At 38.3% G+C, this 22,157-nt stretch overlaps 2 protein-coding genes across 4 annotated transcripts in view; both read right to left on the reverse strand.

Annotated features, from left to right (window-relative positions):
• SNX29 (sorting nexin 29) overlaps positions 1-6,650 on the reverse strand; it is a 105,931-nt gene extending 99,281 nt beyond the window's left edge. For both annotated transcript variants that reach the window (XM_033073714.2, XM_033073715.1), the window contains exons 1-3: positions 6,585-6,650; positions 1,063-1,127; positions 117-169 (exon numbers count right to left, since the gene is read on the reverse strand). In XM_033073714.2, the coding sequence (XP_032929605.1) occupies positions 117-169; positions 1,063-1,127; positions 6,585-6,591 (125 nt within the window). In that variant the 5' untranslated portion in view covers positions 6,592-6,650. The remainder of the gene's footprint in view (positions 1-116; positions 170-1,062; positions 1,128-6,584) is intronic.
• Positions 6,651-7,548: 898 nt separating this feature from the next.
• TNFRSF17 (TNF receptor superfamily member 17) lies at positions 7,549-21,984 on the reverse strand. 2 transcript variants are annotated; one of them, XM_033073716.1, is made up of 5 exons: positions 21,730-21,984; positions 15,959-16,049; positions 9,329-9,380; positions 9,057-9,188; positions 7,549-8,320 (listed from the first exon to the last, which is right to left on the reverse strand). In XM_033073716.1, exons 1-5 carry the CDS (start codon positions 21,750-21,752, stop codon positions 8,064-8,066), a joined length of 555 nt encoding a protein of 184 aa, XP_032929607.1. In that variant the 5' UTR covers positions 21,753-21,984; the 3' UTR covers positions 7,549-8,063. The 2 variants fall into 2 exon arrangements, 1 of the variants encoding a protein (XP_032929607.1); XR_004419532.1 differs by lacking the exons at positions 7,549-8,320; positions 9,329-9,380 and adding exons at positions 11,448-11,514; positions 13,534-13,754 and having other exon boundaries at positions 9,102-9,188.
• Between the last annotated feature and the right edge of the window lie 173 nt (positions 21,985-22,157).

Below are 22,157 nucleotides of genomic sequence, written 5' to 3' on the forward strand. Positions count from 1 at the left end.
ATTCCAGCTTCAGATCTCCTACCTTCCATGCAATGTAATTTTTTGAGCATGTCAAATATTTTGTGCCATGTCATTATGATGCAAAATCTAAGCACATTAATCTTAGACTATTTTACCTGCTATCAGAGTCTGAAGCAATTTCTTTTCTTCCTCCAAATCGTATTTGACACTGCAACAAACAGATTTTAAGAAATTTTAAGAATGTTTTGTTACGCTAAATAAATTCAGTTTTCTGAACTATTTCTATATATGAAACAAAGTCATATCAAAAAAGGAATCAGCACAAAATAGAGCATTGCAAAATACAGACTGCATCCAAAAAGTGCTCTAGAGCATCATATTACACTAATGGGCTGCTCTTGCAGTTCAAATATATCCTTGCTAGCCAGAGCAACACACCTGCAGGTCCTTCACTAAATTCAAAAGTGAGTGGAAATTACTACTTTTGAGTTTTAAATGTGTACCCACAAAACCAAACATTGCTCCTACCCAGGTCAGTGCTACAATTACAGAACCACTCTTTATAAAATATTTCACTGGCTTACTTCTAAGGCATTCTTTTGCCTCCCAAGTTCTCCCAAATTAACTCCAGTCTATTAAATTGTACTTGCTGAACTTCATGTTGACACAAATACAAAACTACATACATAAATTAGATCTTTATATGTATTTTAACCATTCACTAAAAATCTAGTGTGAAGAAAAGAAACTGGTACTCTAAAACGTTAACTAAGACTTTGCAGTACACTGCAATTTAGTTCAGTCATAGCAGGATTACAAGAACATATATTCCCAATATATATTCTATAGTATCACATATATTTAAAACAGATCTATTGCAAATATAACTTGTCCAGAATAAGAATTTTAAATAAATACTGCACAGCAGTTGTTGCTAGCAGACAAAACCTCAGTTGTACTATGTGAAAGCCACGATTTCTTTTTTATTTCCTTTTCTTCTTTTTCCTTCTCTTTGTTAAACAGAAAGCAAAGACAGTCCCTACTAGTAGTGACAACTCTGAGTAAGCTACTGCATGTGTGCTGGATTTTTAGATTTCTCACCTGTTTAACTGCATCCAGTAACCGTTCTAGAAGAAATTGTCTTTTAGTGTCGTTGCTCTGTGAACCTGAAATTTAAAAAATCATATCATTTTAAAATAAAAAATTTTTAACACATTTAGGCCAACACAGACTTCTTTCTTTTGGGCCCTGAAAACTACCTTCCCATGCCAATTATTCCACTAAATTAACAAATGTATTTTCTCTAAGTAAAATGATGCAATACAAACTATGCTTAGAGGTTTCAAGTAGCATTTCTCCAACTGGCAGCAATACTGTTTCAAATATCTAGTTTCTTATTTTTAGTAATATTTTGAAGATATATTTCACTAGTACCAAATACAGAACAATTATTCAAGCTGATGCACAGCTTGCCCTGAGCTTCTTAGTACAACTACCAGTGTAGTACAGCATCACAGCACTAGAAAAGAATGGAAAAGACACACCAGGAGTATCTTCTTATTGTGATGCTGCAGAAAGAGTTTTAAATCAGGTGAACAGAGAGCAACTGTTACAATAAATCCCCTAAAATTTAACTACCAGCATAGTTGTTCTGATTAACACCTATAAAATCTATTTTGTTACTACATAAGGAACTATGCAAGACAATCTCTAACTTCTCAAGCTATTTCAACAACAGCATAATACTTTACTTGTTGGAAAACCCTTTATAAACTCCCATGAATACAGTAAAATTTATTCTTTTAGACAACCTACATTGCCTCTGTAATTTCTTTATTCTCAGCTTAAGTTCAAAACATCCATCAGAAACCTCTGTGACATCTCTGGAGTTAAAGTCATTCTATTCTCCTTTCAAAGAACACACAACCAATGTACATATGGACTGATAGCCAATTATCCAAACTGAATGAGCAAATTCTTTCCAATTGAAAATCAAACACCACACACTATGCCCTCTAGTAAAGAGAGGTGATCAAAAATATGTGCTTCCTCTTGCTACCTGACACTGTGAGGTTCAAATCCCAGAATTTCCTATCTTCATAATCCCATTCAAAACACTTTGCTTCTAGACCAGCAGGACAGGACAGAATTTGTCCAGTTGAAATGACACTGCCTTTGTTTAATTATATACACTCATATAATACATAAGTACACATTACACTAATATAGATATTATAAAAATCCATATTCATCTATACATATATTAATAGAATTCATATTCCATATAGTTTCATATATTCATTAAATAGAAGAAAACCCCCACAGTATGGCAGAATAATGAAAACAACAGGAAAAACATGCAAACATAGCTGCTAACTAAGCTTCCCAATGCTGATTTTGCTGATTACAGTGCATTTTCAAGAAGTTGTGCTTCCCATTTTGAACTCTGACTCAAACTGTGCAGACATGTGACATGTGAGGTCTGGGGCTATTAGTCAAGCACTCCAGTGCACACAATGTTCAGTGCCAGTCCAGGACTCCAGAAACAAACCCCACACCAAATGGATTTTAAATTCCTAGCAGCTATGCCAGTTATGCTAGTGTGAAGATAAGGCTAAATTCTTATAATCCCTACCATTCCACATTATTCTCCTTCAGAGATTGCAATTTATTAAACAATATTCAATGTTCTCACCACATATACATTGACAAAATGGAGATGTATGTACACATGCCTATGTATCCATTTGCTTTATAATAAATCACATCACTGTAAAATAAGGAAAACAATCCCAACTTTTAGAATAATCCCTCATGTTCAGTAACACTGAATATACACAACTCTGCAGATTTTCTCTATTGTCTCAACACTCATTACTCTTACAGTCTTACACTACCCACATACCTGCAAGAAGAGCCATAACACAATATTTCTCTTTATATTAACAGCTTGAGACAACATCAGAACAAATGCATGCAATTAATAATATCATGACCAGAAAAACATCTATCAAATAAAAATATTAGTAGGAGGGCTAAGTTTGTCATACAAATGCAATACATGTTAGTTTTTAAATTCCCATCTCTTTGGACTCTGCATCTATTTGGTAACAGAAATGGTTGTGATCAATACCAAAAAATGCATAAATACAGAATACTTACTGATGTTCACTATACTAATGAATGTTCTAAAGCACTAAAGCATGTGATACCAACCAACCTTAATTTTACACAGACTGAGTGCAATGTGCATTTTCTCTTTGTTTTACTTGCAAATTTGCACTGCTAACAATCATGACTGGAGGAGATTACAACCAAGAATTCCTGAAGCACTTCAGATCACCCTCACCACTAACAGGGCTGTAAGGCCATGTAAGGTGTCTGCTGAGGGTTTAGCTGAGGTTTCTCTTCAATGCACACCTTAAATTCTACTGCTGTTGCTTAACAGAAATTTACAGGTAGAAGAAAAAGAATATTCGCAAAGTCTAATTAAACAAAAAAACCAACTAAAATATTAAGTTTCTGTGTCTCTTTTCATGCTGAGGGTATATTTTTCTTTGTAACAAGCATAGAAAATATGGTACTATTTAGTGATGGTTTTGTTTCAAGTAGGTGGAAGGTAAAAATACATCTCTACTAACTCTACTGAAGATTTAGTTCTTTCACATTCTCATTTTCTAAACTAAGTCTTTAGGAAAAAAGAAGCATATTTTCAGACAAGAGCACCAATTAAGTGTGATCAACTCCAGCTGATTTAAAGACTAACTGTGTATTACAAACTGACTAAAATACCCTTCTCCTGATTCAGAATAGCAGTAAAAACTGCAGGAACAAACATACAAGTATAAAACATAGGATGCATAAAAACAGAATTACTCAGGAAAAGGCTGTATTTAGACTATTGCAATAAAAAAGGAAGCTCATATGTGACTCTAAAAATAATTGTAGAAACAAAAGTATAAGGTTGCAAAAACTAAGAAACTTAAAGAGACTCCTCCCACCAACATCTACTCAGCCAAAAAGGATTTAAAATAGGCTCAGGTACTGCACCTGCCTCTGTTGACCCTCCTCATTTTCTGTTGTTCAAGGTCATGCTTTCCTATTTTTAAAACAAACTTCTCTTCATACTCTGACACAAACATACACACCTACAGCAGCAGCAAACTGACATACCAGTAAAGGAAAGCAGGATTTTCATCCAGTTCTTTCTAGGTAAAGCCCTCCTCAGCAGCACATGCAGTATATAAGTAAAATAAATGAATCTCATATTGCTCTTACATAACTTGCATTTATGTCCTGAATGCAACATTTCAGACTGCAATCCCTTTTGCCCTAATACAGGTTCTGATAGCACAAGTTTAAGATAAAACAAACACAGACTTAATTCAAATGTTACCTTATACTACATTATTATGATTCTACTGCCTCATCCCCCACCATGAGTTGCATTTTTAAGTTTTTTGAACTGTCATTAAACAAACGACAACACCCCCAATTCTTGACAAGCACATAAATCTTCTATCCTTGTATTATTTGCCTTTAAAGTTTAGCCTACTCAGCACTGTACACTAAAATATGAGTATGAAATTAGTAAGCAGCATTAGTAATATTAAGGTGATGCTTACACCAACAGGAAGTTACCTTCACATCCACTAGAAATACACTGTAGTTAAAGAAAATAAACATAAAACATAATTATAGACATTACGAAGTTCTTTCATCTATATTTTAGGAATATCTCTGTTAGTTAAAAGGGCTAAAACTGGGCATAGAAATAAGTACAGACAGTGCTGTCACAGGCACTAAAAGAAGGATATGGTTAAAATTGATGAGATGTTAACATGAGCATCTCCTTTATCTGAACCAAGCATGATACTGATAGATATTTCTCTGTTCTGATCAGTTTGACTTACATTATTCCAGAGAAATACAGTACAGCCTTGTGTAACAGTAATGTTTGTCAAAGTGCAACCTTAGGGGCTTTTTTGTTATCTTGTTGTCTAACCGAAATTGTTGGAGAAACCTTGTAATTCTTGGCAGGGGCTATACAAGAGTGGTTACCATGCAATTGAACCACTACTGTCAATGTCACTCTAGGCATTACTCTGTTTTAAGTAATTAAATGTTTCTTTTCTCATAAACATGTATCTCTTCATTGTCTTAAAAAATATTAAAGGTAATAAAAATGACTCCACCATGAAGCTTTAGGCCACATGAGGTATTACCCTGCCTTTCGAATCACAGAATCCAAATAGAGCTCTCAAAGATTAGTCTCCTAGGAAGATTTAGGCTGTAATTTGCATAAATTTGCACAAGGCTATTGCCAGTTTGAATTCATCATTGAAGGGCTGAGGTTTTCCATATGAAAATGATGACTCTTACAAATTTTCTAATTATGATTTAGTCTGCATTGTGTCAAGATCTGAAGCATTTGAGAAATGCAAAATTTTTTTTTCCCATGCTTTAAAAGATTTCACTGTTACTTGCATTTTTCACAACAGGCTTCCTCACAATAATCCTTTTTTTTGCCTCATTTCTTCCACAAAAATCTTCTATTTTCTTATTACCATAAAAGTGAGAACAAAACAGAGAAAAATAAAAGTGAAGTGGTTTTATTTTTCAGTTCATTTTCAGAAATGACTGCTCCCCACAAAACACGTAGCATTTAGTTACTCCAGTTAATTCCTCAGTTTTTTTCTTACTGCCTTTGGCAACAAAGATCACCATGTATTAGATCAGGGAGGAGATCAATACATGATCCAAGTCTCAGGTGCAGAATGTTCTCTGCAACTTCCATTGCTGAAGATGTACAAAGAGACCATCAAAGTTTTTACTAAAGAACCTCACTTCTCAAAAAGCCCCAAACAAATCCTTGCCAATGTGTTTTAATACAAATTAAATAAATACCACTTATCCTTTACATCTACAAGAAGTCCATCAGAATTTTCAACTCTGCTAACAAATAACTCTCCATGCTGGCCCATTCAAGCGGATCTGCTTCCTCCAGTCCTGTAGTTTACGGGTCACAGTTCTCATGCAAAGCTTCAAGTATTTCCTTGACAAACATCTCAAAAAGCTCAGGATTTAGCACACATCTACCCTCAAGATTTAGCACACCCCCCGCACCACTTCCCTCTACCACAGAAATTACCACATCCAGACAGACACATCCTCACTTAGGGACACTGCAACAGGGACCCTTCTTCCCACCTCTCTCACCGACTGCATGCTTCTGAGTTCATATTTTTAGGTTTTTTTAACTCCTATTTTCTCTTGGTCATTTATTTCCTCAGGAGTATTTCCTATGATTTTTCACAGCTGAGGCAACACAAATGCTCGAGCCCAGCATCAATTGTGCTGTGAGCCAGTGCCACGCTCAAGGGCAGGATTTAGGATTTAAAACAGGTTAAAACGCCACTTCGGGGGTACTCGGGGAGCCGGAATGAGGACCGGGGTGTGGTGGATACGAGACCCAAGTGTCCCAAGCACGGCACCAGGGAGCAGCGGGGGGGAACGAGGGCAGTGCCGCTCCCGCCCGGGCCCCCCGGGCACGCTCTGCCCGCGCCAGCCCCCACAGCGCCCGGCGGGCCCGGGGCGGAGGGGCCCGGCCCGGCCGCACTCACCGCTCATGGTGCCCGCGGGGCTCCGTCCGCCGGAGCCGCCGCTCTCCCGCACAGCCGCGGCCGGGCCGGCAGCCACCGCCCGCCCCGGAACCCGCCCGGCGCCCCGGAAGGTGAACACGGCCCCGGGAGCGGCGCGGAGCGCTTCCCGGCCCGGGGCTCCCGAGCGCGGCCTCGGCCCCGCAGCGCGGCCCCAGCGCTGCCGCGGCCCCAGCGCGCCCGGAGCCACCCGGCAGAGGCGGCTGCGGGGCAGGAACGCGGCACCGCGGGAGGAACGGTGAGGAAAGTGCAGATAAAGTGTCCTCTGCCGCGTGTGCTGTACAGGGTGAGAGCTCGGAAAGGGTCGTTAAATAAAAATAAAACCCAAAGGGATGATAATAACAAATTTCATAAGTCTCTAGGCCTGCTTGAGAGGTGTATGGCCAAAGCCATACAGAGCACTGACTCCCAACCCGCCCCAAACTTTGTGTTACCCTCCTAAAGATTCTGTAACTGATCATTCATAGCTTTCGTGCAATTAAATATTTATTTCGTCATTCATGCAGGAACCTGAACTAGAATGCTAGCTACAAATAAAGACGGTTGTTGTGATTGCTTGTGCTTGTGTGGTTGTTGCTTCTGTTGTTAAGAGTTTTCCAGGAATAAAATTGTGGCCTTATATTAGGAAAGTAAACGTTAATGCTTGGATGGCAAGGTGACAGAAATATATTCCTAATTTTAAACCACAGAGTAATCTAGCGTGACTAATCACACATCCTTGTAAATGTAACAAGTAAAAACAATGAGTAAAAGAGAAATAAACCTCAGTCTGAAGACACTCAGCACTGAAAGGAAAGCCTGCAGCACCCGGAGATAGATGGGACTGCAGGGATTGCAGTGAAGGCCAGGAGCTGGATTTCAGTGCCCTTGCAGGTTCATTCTGACTCAGGACATCTGTCATTCTATGATCTGTGCTCCCCACCATAACCTCCCTTAGGGTGACCCTGTGATACCTTCTGAGCCCAGGGGTCTCCATACTCTACAAGGCATCCATCTTTAGAACATTCCTATTTTAAGTATTGAAATTACTTTCCAAGACTGAGGATGTACCGTAGGTCTTCATTTCTGCCTCTTGGAACACTCCTTGTGTACCATCAAGTAATTTTTGGCACAAGATCTGAGTCTAATAGGAACGTATATATTTGCAACTTGTTTATTTTGCATATATCTGCTGTAAGTAGGTACAATCTCTAAAGGCAGAAAAAGCTGTCCTATGTAAGGACTTTCTGAAATTAAAAATTCCAATAACTAGTTGAGTGCCTAGAGATACTTGACTATTGAAATACTGGAATTAGAAGTAATATGACAATATTAATGCAAGCACAATGGGAGATCTCCAAGAATGATGTACTACCCTCTCCACTGACTGCAAGTATTAGGGTTAACAGCTATACTGGAATAACTCATTTATTTTTACTCAGTACAAATATACTTCTCTCCCAGTCATCCAACACCCAGAACATAGTTGTAATAATCAAAAGATTTGGTGGTAACTAGAACAGTAGCTCGTTCTTCAGTAGCTGGTAATGGAAATGAAGTTTCACAGCCAGTCTGAGGTTTTACCAAGCCACAGTCACTGCAAGTGCATTCTTCCACTGAATACATTAATGTTTCACTTGGAAGTGTGGGTCTAATTTCTTCTGTATTCACACTGCTTTCAGTATTGGCCTTGAGAGTGTTACTCGGCTCCACAGAGGAGTCTGTAAATATACAGAAGTTAATTTAGTACATACATCATGCTATACTAAACAAAGAAATGTTAAAGATCCAAATTGCATTATGGCCCAACTATGTTCTAACCTCAGTGAAAATTTTAATAGTGAAAGTTTTAAGATGTAGTAACATATGATAATCTTTTGTGCTATGACAATATAACCCTCTGTTTCAGAATAAGCATTGAAGTAATCCAACACATATTTTCTAATCAGTTATTATTTATTGTCTGAAAACTCACAAATATATTATTTATAAAATGGAAAAAAACCTATATAACCCACATATACTTCTCACAGACTACAATATTAAATGAAATTATTTAAAGTCTTATAAAATGAAAATCTAATACTGAATGTGTATCCTCTGCCTGGGAAGAATTCCTTTTGCATTCAATGAGGGTGAAAGCCTTATAAAGTTTTTTGCTTTTGAGTGTTCATAAATGATTTCTCAAACAGCAGCAAGTAAGCCAGGTATGAATATACAACAATCCTGACAGGATCTAGAACCAACAAAGAATAATTGCTGATTTTTGCAAGTCAGCTTCTGGATATTTATTCCCTAATAACTATGAAAACTTCATGGAGAATATTTGAGGAATACCAAACAATCCAACGAAGACAGTCATCAGAATCTGGAATACACACAATGTTTTTACATGGTAAGAGTAGCTAAAATGTACAATGATCTAAAATTATTTGATGAAGAATCTTATTTATTCACCTGTGTTTTCCAGTTTTTCTTTTACTTGCTTTAGGTGCTTCCATTTAAACAAGACCATTAAGATGAACAGAGTGAGTATTAAAATCAGCCCTATGCCCAAACAAATCCAAAGAATTCCACTTGAATCAGTACCTTATGAAATAAAAGAGATGCATTACATTAATCATAAACAATAACTAATGTACAGTAAACATGTCCAGCACATCAAACTTGAATGTAAAATACAAGAAGATGCCCAGCACAGCCACAGAGTATTGCAGAAATCTACTTACTCTTCTCACAGTAGTTTTCACATGAGGGCGGTGGTGCACTGGAACACCGGAGGTGACAAGGAGTACAAGAGAGCAGCAAATTATCAAAGTATTCATTTTTGGGGCACTGTGCCATCAGGGGCAGTAATTATGGAACTACAAAGCCACAGAAATAGTAAAAGAGTGAGGATCATCTACGAAAGGGTTCTCAGTTTGAGCAACAGCTAGTAGTAAGAATGGATTTCCATCACAGCTTCACTACATGGGATCATGTTACAGAAAAAGGATTTAACTCAGAGGACCCCAAGAAATTACTGTTCTTTTTTTGGCAATTCACAATTGTAGAAAAACTAAGCAGCTGCACCAAGATAGTTTTCAATGTAAATTTTGTCTGAAACAGAAAATAGTTATTTATAGAAGACGTTTCTGGAGCAGGTGCTAAATACTACAAACTGTAGAGAAGAAAGGTCTTCAAACAGGAGTTCATAATAATTGTTCTTGTCTCTAAAACTTTGGGGATTTTTTTCATGGTGATTGCTTCTCAATTCTGAATTAGCCTCATTTATCATCTGTTAGGGTTTGGCTGGTGTTTTTTTGCCTAGTTCATTTTGGAGATTTTAGCTTCTTTTTTTTTTCCTTCTAACCATGTTTCTATGAGACATTTAATAAGATTACATTCTAATCATGAAGAAGTGCTATATTAATATTTTACAATTTTGATTCAAAACATTATTTACATTTTCCACTTATTTTTCCATAATACAGAACTGTCATTGGGCTAAAACTGCAGTACCCAGCATGGAAAAGTAAGTTTATAGGACATTTTCTCATTTTCTTCCCAGCCAGGTAGATGTGTATACAGTGAGTGTAAAATTTCTGAAAATGTATTTGGTCTCCTCACAGGAAAAATAAAAAAGCTTTCACTACAGACTGTCACAATGAAAATAGTTTGCACAGCTAACTTGTATCTTGATGTTTTAGTCTAAAAGCGTTTATTTTAAACACAAAGTTAACCAGTAATTTCTAGCAAGTAGCAATAACTGCCTCTATCCAGGATCACTGCCACAGACAGATCAGAATTAAGGCTCTCTCTCTTTACCATATTTAAGTTAATTGCCTTTTTGACTACAGAAATATAAAAGAAAAACATTTTATAGGGCGTTGTAATTTCATACCACATTATAATGAGACTTATTTTCCCACAAAATGCACCATGTGGGAATACACAAACTTTTTAGTGGAGCAGTCTAACAGATCTGTATTCTAGTCTCTAGCAGATGGAAATGCTTATTGTGGCTTCTGCACTTGTTTCTATGGGCCAGGTGCACAGCTCAAGGCTCTCACAGGCTTTTCTCCCTCTTCAAGATTAGTGGAAAAATAGGAATTGATGCAATCTGATTTAGGTGTGACAGAAGAAAATAAGGGTAGAGACTCTGGGTTATGCCAGAACTTTCACTAGGAAGTGAGTGCTGGTGCTGAAGTCATAAAACTGGTTTGCTCCATACAATCACACTGGGGGAAGAAACCTCAGTGGCTGCAATATCATCCATGTTTCTGATGGAGAACCATTTGGCACTTCATGCACAGAGTGATTTCAGGTTTTGCTTTAAAGATGCTGTTTAGCCTTTTCAGTCATGGAGAAGACATCATATTCTCAACAGTGATCTCAAGAAAGCAGAGACTCATGAGAGTGTCTTCATAGTATCCACAGGTACCATTCACTAAGTGAATTTCAGGACAGACAAGCTGGATCCAATTATTTAAGCTTTTTTCCATTGACTTCAGTGAAAAATCCCAGTCTTTGCTGCACTTCTGGATTACTTTTTCAGGGGTGCAACAGCTTACATTTGTCTTTGTTATACTTTGTTATGTTTTCCTGCTCTATGTGTTGCTGTGATGTATCCTACAACTGATACCTACTCATTGGTACTATTCATAAAACTGTAAAGGGACTTTATAAGAGAAATATTGATCCAAAAGCACAAAAAGAAATAACAAAACATGCCTATGTCTGGAGGTCACCAAAGTTGTGGTTAAATTATATACAGATAAGCTGAGTAAATGTCTTGGTGTTAATGGAAAGGATAGTCCTGCTCTTCACTCTGTACTCTGAAGCATGAGGAAGGGTTAGAGGGCTTACCTGACCACATGGCAAGCAGGTTTAATTCATTAATTCAGTCAGTTCATGGATTTTTATGTTGTAGGGCCTAGAAAAAGGGCCAGAAACAAAACAGGAAACAAAGATAAACAGCTGATCACCTTCTGGGGATGTGCAACTAAGTCCACCACAGAAATCCACATTTGGTGAACTAATGCACCACTGTCTTCATTTGAAAAGTCCAGTAAAACTCTAAATACAGTAGAAATTAATTTATGCCTAATTATTTGAGATTGTATATATAAGATCATAAGATACTGTGGCAGAAATGCTTTCTCTCTCAGTTGCCAAGAAAGTTTTCCTGTATGGCTGCTTAGAGTTCCAACATATTTCTCATAAGACACAAAGTAAATACCAAGTAGTCTCATATTTTCAGTCAAACTCTAGGAAACTTCCCCCCAAGTAAAAGGCACAATACAGCTCATTTCATCAGAGCTCTGGAGAATGATGCTGTCTCTTACAGCAATAATTCTCACTCTACAGTTGGACTACTATCTCCCAAAGCTTACAGCCTTTAAGGATAAGCTAATTTTTTTGACAGATGTACCCCAAAACACAAATTCTTGATATTTAAGCAAATTTTTCACACATTGGAAACTGGAGAGAAATGACAATAAAGGGTCTCTAATGTGTCATTCCTTTAAGCAGCCACCATTCAAGTCCCAGCCTTTTCCCTTAGCTATACACAGTGCCAGTGATGTATGTAATGACAAAACACAGGCAACAAATGGTTCAAAAAATGAGGAGGAATGATGGTTGTCATGGCCTTTTGCCTTTGTTTTCTGCACATCCTAACATTCATAAGTTCCTCTCCTCGAGGGTGTGAAAGCAAACATGTAATCAATAGCTCTTGATAAGCAACAGTTCCCAGTGACAGATCTCACTACACAAATAAAGCATACATTATTTCAGAATCTATGTCAGGAGTAAGGAAGACATTTTCTGGCTTAACAAGGTTCTTGTGCAACCTTCGTTTTTGAGTAATTTTGATAGAAGGAAGTTAATATTTTAAAAAACCCAAACAAACAACCCTCTAATTACTTTTTTGGGAGAAGTGTCATATACCAACTGGCTTTAATATGAGGTGTTTTATACCTCAATTGAAAAGCTGTTTATAAAGTAAAATATTGGATTCAGCCATTCAGCCAATGAATGAAACAAAACCCAGTAGCATTAAGAATAAATTTATTAAGTGACATTAAGAAAAGGATATTGTTACTTAGAAACTGTAGTTATGTTAATAATTGATCCATTGCCTTGTGTAATACACATTAAATGCTCTAAGCAAAACACTGTTTTGTTATATGTAGACTGTGCAAACACACAAAAAAATGAGATGACTGAAATGATGGTTCTCCTACAGTAATATTTACCTTTGGGGAATAATAATTATATGCCTTATTTACCAGTAAAGTTACATTTCAGCTCAACTTGTTCAATTGTGAGACTTACAGAGCTTGCACTGGCTTTCCAAATAATTACATGTTTATGCTAATAAATGCTCTCTTCTTGTAATTTGATTTTGCTTCAAAAGAATGGCAGGAATTAGCAGAGTTGGACAAAATAAGAAAGGATTTATCAACTACAACAATCATTTAACCACAAATCACAAAGAATTGCCAGGGAAGCATTTCTGCAGTTACATTTCTGTAGCTGAAATTCAAAAACTCCCCAAGATATCCTCTAAGAATAATTCAGACAAGTAAAATTGGCCTGCTGGAGATGATCCTGACAGAGAACAATGGGAACAAATGCAAGAAGAGAAGTATCACCAGCAGAAACAACAGGAAGAAAAAAAAGGAAAAGGAAAACCAATTCTCAGATTTGTTTCTAAAATGTTTCTGTCTGACTCAGGAGTGACACCTGGGGACAATTTATAAAGACCAGTATGAACTATATTTTCTTTTTGTTGTTTAGAAGAATGGTTTTAGCACTAGGGCATCAAATTGCTGAACAGGATTTCAGGAAATCAAATCATTTTTGCTGGTGAAGGGAGCACAGTCCAGCACAGAGCAGGAGCTGATGCTTTGGAGTTGTACACAAACATACACAAATGTTTTAGACTTACAGCCTTTTCCCATGGAAGCAGAACACCTCCAATTCCATGCTGCTCTGGCAGAATATGGGCATACCAAGCACTGAACATCCAGCCAGAGCATTTCCCGCCACAAACTCAAATTTGACTGTTGGTTTCATTAAACATCTGGAGAAACCGAAGACTTCCAGAAATCCTTGTCAGTTCTTATTTTAAACAGGTTAAATTGATATTATGTGACAGAAATCAGTCACCTGGAAAAGGTATGAAAAATTTTATCTTTCCTATTTAATTTGAAAAAAGCTGTCTAAGCCAAAGCAATAAAATGAAAACTCTGGATGGAAAATCAAAGTAAGTATCAAAGTAATATCATGTCAATGATTAAATATTGAAATTTATCTGTGACAGAACAATAACTTGAGGTCTATTTACCACACATAACTTAAACAAAGTTTTGTTCTGGCAGTGCTTCAGGGTTTCTCTGTTCAAGCTCGTGCCAGCTTTTTTGCCTGACTGTACTTCAGAAATTCTGCTGGCATAATTACATAGCACTTACCAAGAGAAAGAGGGTTTTCTGCTAGGACTATAACATTCCCTTCACAAACAACATTAGCTAGGCTGACAAAGGAATTCTTCTGGTTGTATAGTTGCTTCTACATTGATGGTTTTGTGCTGGCACAGCTCTTTTGTTCCCACTCGCTAAGGCAACTGACCTACACTGTCAAATCTTATAGTACAGACTTGCTCTGATCCTCTCCAATTCTCTAAAGCTATTTACAGAATAAATCCCCCAAAAAAAGTCTGTTATAATCACCTCACTTCAACAATCCTAAAAATCTGTAAGACCAATGTACATACCAAAAGACACCACTTTTTCTTCTCAAAAGTTATTGCACTTCAAGGAACAGCAGTCTTACAGATAGTCATGTCCTAAAACAGTGTTAAAACTTTCCAAAACAGTTATTTTCAGAAATCCACGTTTTATGAAGTGCATGCTTTGACTGTGTGGCTGGGAGGAGATAAGCTGTTCTAGGAATGGGGTACAGACTGCTAATAAATAAAAGAATGGAGCTATTAAAAGGTTCATCATGTTAACTTTTACAAGCTGCATAGAACAATGCTGCTCTTAGACAAAATATTGTTTAATGTCATTTGCACGCAGAGCAAAAACAAGAACAATGTGGATTTTGCCTGTTTGGTTCAGCACATTTTAATTAGACCACAGCTTTGAAAAGAGTGATGTTTCTGGTGCTACATCGAGTATTTCCAAAGTGGATTAAAGAGCAAAACAACAGAAGAGAAAAATGTTCCTTTAAAATAGTGATTAAAATAACAATAGTATAAACACAGTCAATTAAATCACAGACAGCTTCTGTATCCCCCACTGTGTTCAAAGCTGACTTTGCTAGGAACTAGCTTATGGAACAGAGGAAGTGCACAGCCCAGGAAAGCTGAGCTAATAGACTGCAAACCCTTGGAGGAAAGAAGATACCTTTTCATTTTTCTGACATTCCACATGTGCCAGAATAGTTATGTAACTACTAAGAACAATGCATGAAACAGGAATTGTGCAAGCAAATTTGAATTAATGCTTGTTAGAATGCCAGTGACCTTTTTATGTTGGTACAATAGTTTTTACAGAATGTAAACATAATTTATTTCTTAACATAAGCACTTACATTTTGTGTTGGAAAAATAATCTCCTACATGCTGCTGTTACAGTGACTTTGCAGGTGGACAAAATAAACTAAAAATCCTCAGTGGTATGATGCCAACAGGAGTAATGGAGTTGCAACAAAAATAAATGTGCAGTAAAAATTATGAATTATGTGAAGTGTTTGGCATACACTAAAGTCTAACAGGAATTTTTGTTCTGGTAATTTTAGCCAAATTCTCTAGCTATTCGGAGGTTTGAGTAACACACATTCACTTTTTTCAAATTCTCATGTACAGCATCACAGTGCCAATGTGTTCTCTCTCTCAAGACAGAAGGGGAAATATAATTGATTTAGCCACCACTACTCCAGAATAATTCCTCATGCAAATTGCTGTCTCTGGAATAACAATACTGGCACAGAATACTTCTGGAGTAATTAGTCTATTTAGAAACAAGCTCAGTATTTCATTCTCACAATTCCATAATGAAGTAATTATTTTCTGCAACAATATTAACATGTTAACTAGCCATAGAACAACAGCTTTAAAAATCCCATGACACTGTTACTCTTCCTTCATAACAATGTTTTAGTCATTACTGAAACTAGAATCTTAAGGGATCTCTAATGGACAACATGCTCCCTCAACTGGAATTCTGGAGAATTAGGAAGGTGAAAAGAAAGCAGATGAAAATCCCACATGGAACCAGTTTTCTATTCCCCTCTCAACATTGAGACAGCATGTAAAACTTAAAATTTAAAAACTTAAGTGTTATAAAACTGAAGTGTTATGAAACTCTTACCATATTTGTAAAGTAGGAGATCTGGCCTAGAATTATTATGGTATCCAGCAGTGGACACAGCAGATCAGAGCTTCTCCATGTCAGGGAGTCCCTGCAATCAGAAAGGCTGTGAATGAACAGTGTGTTAATACTCACCATTCCTCATCACTCTTGTGCTCCAGCCCCTTCCCCAGCTCTGTTGCCTTTCTCTGGACATGATCCAGCACCTCAATGTCCTTCTTGTCATTAGGGGCCCAGAACTGGACACAGCACTCGAGGTCACTGCACTGGTCCTGCTGGCCATGCTGCTTCTAAGGAAGCAAAAGGTTAATTTTCTAATCAAAATGTTGCTGATCTAAAGAAAAGTGTAAGAACAGATAAACAAAGGCCTGGCTTGTTGTTGAAGTTAGTGAGTTGGGGGTCTCTGAATTCTTCAGAGAGAAATCAGAGTGCAGAGATTGAATTAAAGCCTTTGGATGGATTGAAGTATATTGAGCCACTCACACATAAAGTAGAGGTGTAAGTTTAAGTTTTAGGATAAGTAAGTGAGTCAGTAAGTTTTAGTATGAGCTCTAGTGCTTTTAGTAAGTGAAAGGTTCAGATACTAGAGTAGAAGTGCAAGTTCTAGTGAAGGTTAAAAAACATGCTAGTGTTTTTAGTGGAGGCTCTAGGAATGTAGTTTTAGACATAACAGAGTTATGGTAAAAATATTGCTTTCATTTTTTAGATAGAACAAGATAGACCATATGGGTAGTTTATACATAACCTGATGTGCTAAGAAACTACAATTCTAGTAGGTTAAGAAGTGGTGGTCTGAGTTTGTGTCTTAGCTTGTAAAGAAGATTCTGTATAAAAGCATGTACTGGGGAGAGCTGGTGCTTTTTGCCATTTGCTTTTTGCTATCACTTTTTTCTATTGCTTTGTTTTGGTTTTTTTTGTCATCATCATCAACTCCCAAAAAGAAGATAGGAGCTGCCACAGCAACATCAGCTTCCTGGGACCTTGACAAGAACAGCTTCTACTTCTGTTTGGGACTCTGTGCCAAAACTTAGCATGGACTTTAAGGTCTGTGACTTTGCTTTGAGACCAATGTGCCTTTGCAATAAACAGCTTTATGGCAACTATTAATTACTTTGCTAATTTGAAAAAACAACCCAACAAAGTTATTGCCTAAGAGCACTGGAAATATAACCTCACAGACTGTACTTCACAACATTTCTTTTCAGCTGCTTCAGTAGTTTGATTGACAGGATGCATCTTCCCACCAATCCTACACCTGGCTTTCAGATCTCTGAAACCACAGTCCCTGCCTTTCTTCAAATAGATTCTCTCCTGTCTCTAACCTTCCTAGTCCTAACTCAGTCAGTTTACATCACTTAAATGATCTCATTCTTCCCTTGCTTGGATGTGCGTCCTTTGCTCAGCACATTCCTTCCACATTAAGCAATCCCTCTGCTATTTACATTTTAACTGTCATAAGGTTTGTAAACTATACACAGGTTCTTCACAATGTGCACACCTAAATCTCCATCTTTGTTTCTTTTGAGCATTGATAGCAAGAAACCCACACACACAACAGTTTTGACAGAAAAACTACTTACCTAAACTACTCTCCCTCTCCTATTTTTCAGTCAGGAGTCTCACAGTATCAAAACCCTGAAGAAATTCTGCCTAAGGAGGAACTGCACTGCCTGTGCATTCAAAGAGAGGCATCACAAAGATCCAAGAGCCCACCTTACATATCTCTGAGATCTAAACAATACAGGGTAACTAAGCAATAGATCACACAGCTGAGAATTCTGAGCCTCCAATTAGAGTCACCTGAATGAAGGATGGCACTTGCAAAAAAGACCTTTCCATCTTTATTTTTTAGAGACACACAGTTAAGGGGAATAAGGGTTGTATATACAAACAGAAGTGAAAGCCACACATGACTATTTTTAAAAATAATGAGCTGAGCATGTGAGGGATTTTAGAGCTAAGAAGATGGACACAGAGAATTATAAACTGGCATTTTGGTGTAGCAATCAATGTATTTCTTTTGCTATCTAAAGCAAAAGGAATTAATTTTATGCCCTTTTTGAAGCCTGCAGTATGTGTTTAATTGCTCCAAAAGGAGTGATTTTAAAAGGCTTTAACTCTGGATTGGAGCCCTCAAAAAGAAGAATCCAGCTTCAAAGCACTCATTGCCAACCCACAATGAAATGTGAGACAAGTTCTAAATTCCTTTGCAGACGTGGAGTAATTCTGTGATTGGGCTGTGAAACAGAGCTTATGCTCTGGTTCTACATTTGGAAAACCAAAGAAGACTTTTATTTTAAATTCTTCCAATGAAATAGCTTCAAATACATTTCTATGAGGGAATTCATGGACTGCAGTTCTGCCAATGTCCAGCACAGGGAGATGAGCAGGCCAGAAAGAGCATTTGTTTAATAGTAGTGTTGGAACAACAAATCAGTAAAAAGATGTTTCCAGGGCAAGATATCTTAGTTTGGGTTAGACATGGCCTTATGTAAATATAATAGCCTCTTTATTCACTTACACTTACAGGAGCACAAATGAAGCTTAAGAGAGACTTGGTTCTTAATGAAGCCATCATGCTGAAACATAGTTCTGTTTTTTATTCTCTAATTCTCAGCTACATCTCCACAGACTACCCAGGAAGATAATTTGCCAGGGTTTAAGAATATTAATTTATAAATTCCTGGCACCTACTCAAACTTCTGATAATTTACCTCTTACCTCCTGTCTTTTCTTTCCCCTAAGTAAATAACTTGTTCCTTTGACTTTGTCTTTAAAGGCTCCTTCTGACTTCAAAGTAATTTTACATGTCAGGCTACTCATTTAGGTGCATAACTACTGTACATGTTTGAATACCTTTAAATTTTAGGGCATGGTTCACGTGCATCACTGAAATCCCAGCTTGCTGCCACACCAGAAAGGGAAGTTGTATTCTTTTCCTGCTCCTCCCAGACTCAGCCAAAATGTTTCTTTCCCATGTTGCAGTAGGTCAGGAAGTCACTTGATGTCAAGGTAAACTGACCCAACTCATTTGTAACTTAGCACCCTAAAACAATTCTCTTTCTATGTCAAGGGTGTTGGTAGTTTATGGAATTTTAAAAATTTACCTGTTGGTGGCGAGCAAGTAATTTCTTGAAGCTGTTAACCTGTCTGGAGCTTTCCAGTGAAATAATCTTTCTCTTCTGCTTCAGCTCACATGGCTAAAGCGTTGATATTCCATGGGTGACCCTGCCAGGCTACAAAGTGCTTGTGAGAGCTTGGGTGGAAGTTATTACCAAAGTACAGACCACTATTCCTAATATCATATGAATGGGGCCTCCCTTTCACTGCTTCAGGACTGACTCACCAGAGGCTGCAAATTAGTGGTGAAGCTGCCTTGGGATAGTTTATTGTATTAATAACTTGCTCTCACCAAAAAGTAAGTCCTGTTCCCCATTCTTACTTTACACCAGCCCTGGCATTTGACAATTGCCTCTTATTTGATTCATCTGAGTAGCCCAGGAGGAAAAAGAAAGTGGATTGTTCTGTCACGAAATTTAATAAGCTGGACAGAATCAGCACAGGGTCTAACAGCTCAGAGGCAGCACAAGGATTGAACTGCAGCTGTGGGGGGAACAATTTCTTTGTCCCTCAGTCATCATATGTTAACTCTAAGCTGGGCCAGATTCTTCTTTTCTAGACAGTCTTGAACACTTAAATCAGTCATGATGTGAGGATGGATTTATATGAGTGTTTCTCAATAAGAAAAGCATTTTAGTATTTATTAAATAAAGAGCTGATATATTTATTCTAAACATTTTGATGCAGAAGAGATTTAAACAAGAAAAGCTTTTATAATAGTCTAAAACCTCAAGCAAACAGGACCATTTACACTCCAGTAGATATTTTGCCAGTAAAATTATCATAATTCCACTTTTGTTTTGAGTACCAGATGTTCCAAAGTGGAAAAACAAACTAGCCCTGTTAAAAACTTAGTGTTTAAGTTTACACAATTCCTATGTGTGACAGCCTGCAAAACAGGTTTGTACACTCTGAAGGACATTTAGCATCTTCTGAAACTCCGTGGACTAATTGTTTATATCCTAGCAAGTACACAAGGAATAAGGAATAAGATCAAGGAAGGAGGAAAGGTTGTGAAACACAACTAATTCTTTTCCCCTGAAATCAGTGGTAATATGCACTTCTGCACCTCTGATCAAACACATATTTGGCCCTACTCCCCACACACAAACACAAAAAATTATCACAACTCTATGCTTCAGGAGCCAATGGAAAGAAGATCAGTTTCAAAAAGCTTTAAGAAGAATGCCAAAATGTGTGTAAGAATTGCTGTCTTTGTGTCTTGGTCATCTCAAGGTATGTGTTAATTGCTCTGAAAAGGCAGAACCTGCCTCCAGTTAAGGCTTTCCAGACCTGTAGTCTGTATCAGGGCTCAAACAAAACACAAGCTTGCAGGACAGCGTTGTACTCATTATAAACCTGAGTTGTTAAATGCTCATAATGACAGTAAAGTGTTCAGTAACAAATCTCTTTGTCAGCTGAGTGCGTGCAGCTTGCTCCCCACCAGAGTTTTATCTCTAATTCAACACTGGTAACCCCCGAGTGCTGAAATGGTGCTACCTTGTTTCCATACTGCATTAAATGTATCGGACACCTCTCGGTTAATAAAGGTCACCTAACAAGCAAAGGTTAGAACCGAAAGAAAACAAACCACAACAATGCACTTCTTTTGTTAAACAGAAAAGAGATTGCTGCTCACAGCTGGGACTTACTTGTAGCTTGACAAAATTCCAAATATTACAACACTAGCACAGGTGAGACTTTTCCTTTATTCTACTCAATTTGAAAAATAGAGACTGACGATGTCTGATGTCTGAAAACTGGAGAGTAACTCTGTGCCAGAGAAGAGGGTTAGGGTTAACCTCTTGGTGCTGCTTGAAGGAAAGGCTTCCACTTAGGCAGAGGTTTTTAGTCTCTCATTATAAGTGATATTTTTTCTTCCAAAATGAACTTTCTATGGCGTTAGTGGGGTTTTGGTTTGGGCTTTTTTTTTTTTTTGGGGGGGGGGTGGTGGTGGTGAATGGGGTGTTTGTTTTAGTTTTCTTTTGTAAGTGCTACCCTGCACGTTAATATTTTCCCTGGATATATTCTGTTGGAAGCCTGTATTTCCATTAACACGTGTAGAAGTTTTTGTTTGTCCATGGCCCACATGTTGCTGCTGGTGTGCAGCCAGAAACTCCTTGGTTCTCATGTCAGGATTACTTTACACAAATGCCCCTTCAGGAGAGCTTTTGTTCTCCAACCAAAAAACTGCCCCGGATTCTGTACCAAACGGAGATCTTTCATTTTTAGTTCTAAGACCGCCTGCTTTCAAACAACTCTGTAATCTGTCCTACAGTGTTCTAATATGAATAATGCTGCAGATGACTCAGTCCTCGCATGTCAGCACTCCAAGAACCTCCCAAGCTTTGTGTAGTTGTAAACACACTGTACCTTACGAGACAAAATGCTGCCACAGCCTCCTGCAACCCCGTAACCAAAATCTACTTGTTTCCCCTGTGTTCCGCGCTGTTTACTCCAAATATACTTAATTTCAAGCGCTATTTTTGGGGTTTGTTTGTTGAGGTTTTGTTTTAAAAACTGCTAAGAGTCCTACCAGCGGAGGGAGGGCCTCAGTATTCTCAGTATTTGGAAAGTCCTACTGACTCTGGCGTAAGTGTATGGGGTTTTTTACATGGCAACAACCAAGTCAAAGTGTCCTATAGAATTACCAAAACTGGAACTTTCCACGCATCCTGTTGTTCGGCTGGACAGGTAGGGCAGCGTTCCCTCTCGCATCCCGTGGGAGGGCGTGTGCTCCTACAGCTTCCCCGGGAGTTCTGCTGCCACCACTGCCCTGTCCCTCCGCGCCTCTGCTCTGCAGGACGGGTTCGGTGTGATCTCGCACCGATGGCAGCTGACCCGGGCGGTTCCTGTCCCGCCTGAGGCGGTCACGCCAACCCCGTGTCCCTCACGCCTCTGGAGGAGGGGGCGGGACCGGCAGGGACGCACGGCGCGCGTGGGGGCCGCCGGGAGTTGCAGTTCCTGAGCGCGCAAGGAACGCAGGCAACTCCATTTCCCGTCAGTCCTCGGGAGGCGGGCCGCGGGTGCACTCGTGTGGCATGACGGGTATTGTAGTTCTTGTGCCGCGGCTCGGATG

The sequence above is a fragment of the Catharus ustulatus genome, chromosome 16 (genome assembly GCF_009819885.2).
Source record: "Catharus ustulatus isolate bCatUst1 chromosome 16, bCatUst1.pri.v2, whole genome shotgun sequence".
NCBI classification, from domain to species: Eukaryota; Metazoa; Chordata; class Aves; order Passeriformes; family Turdidae; genus Catharus; species Catharus ustulatus.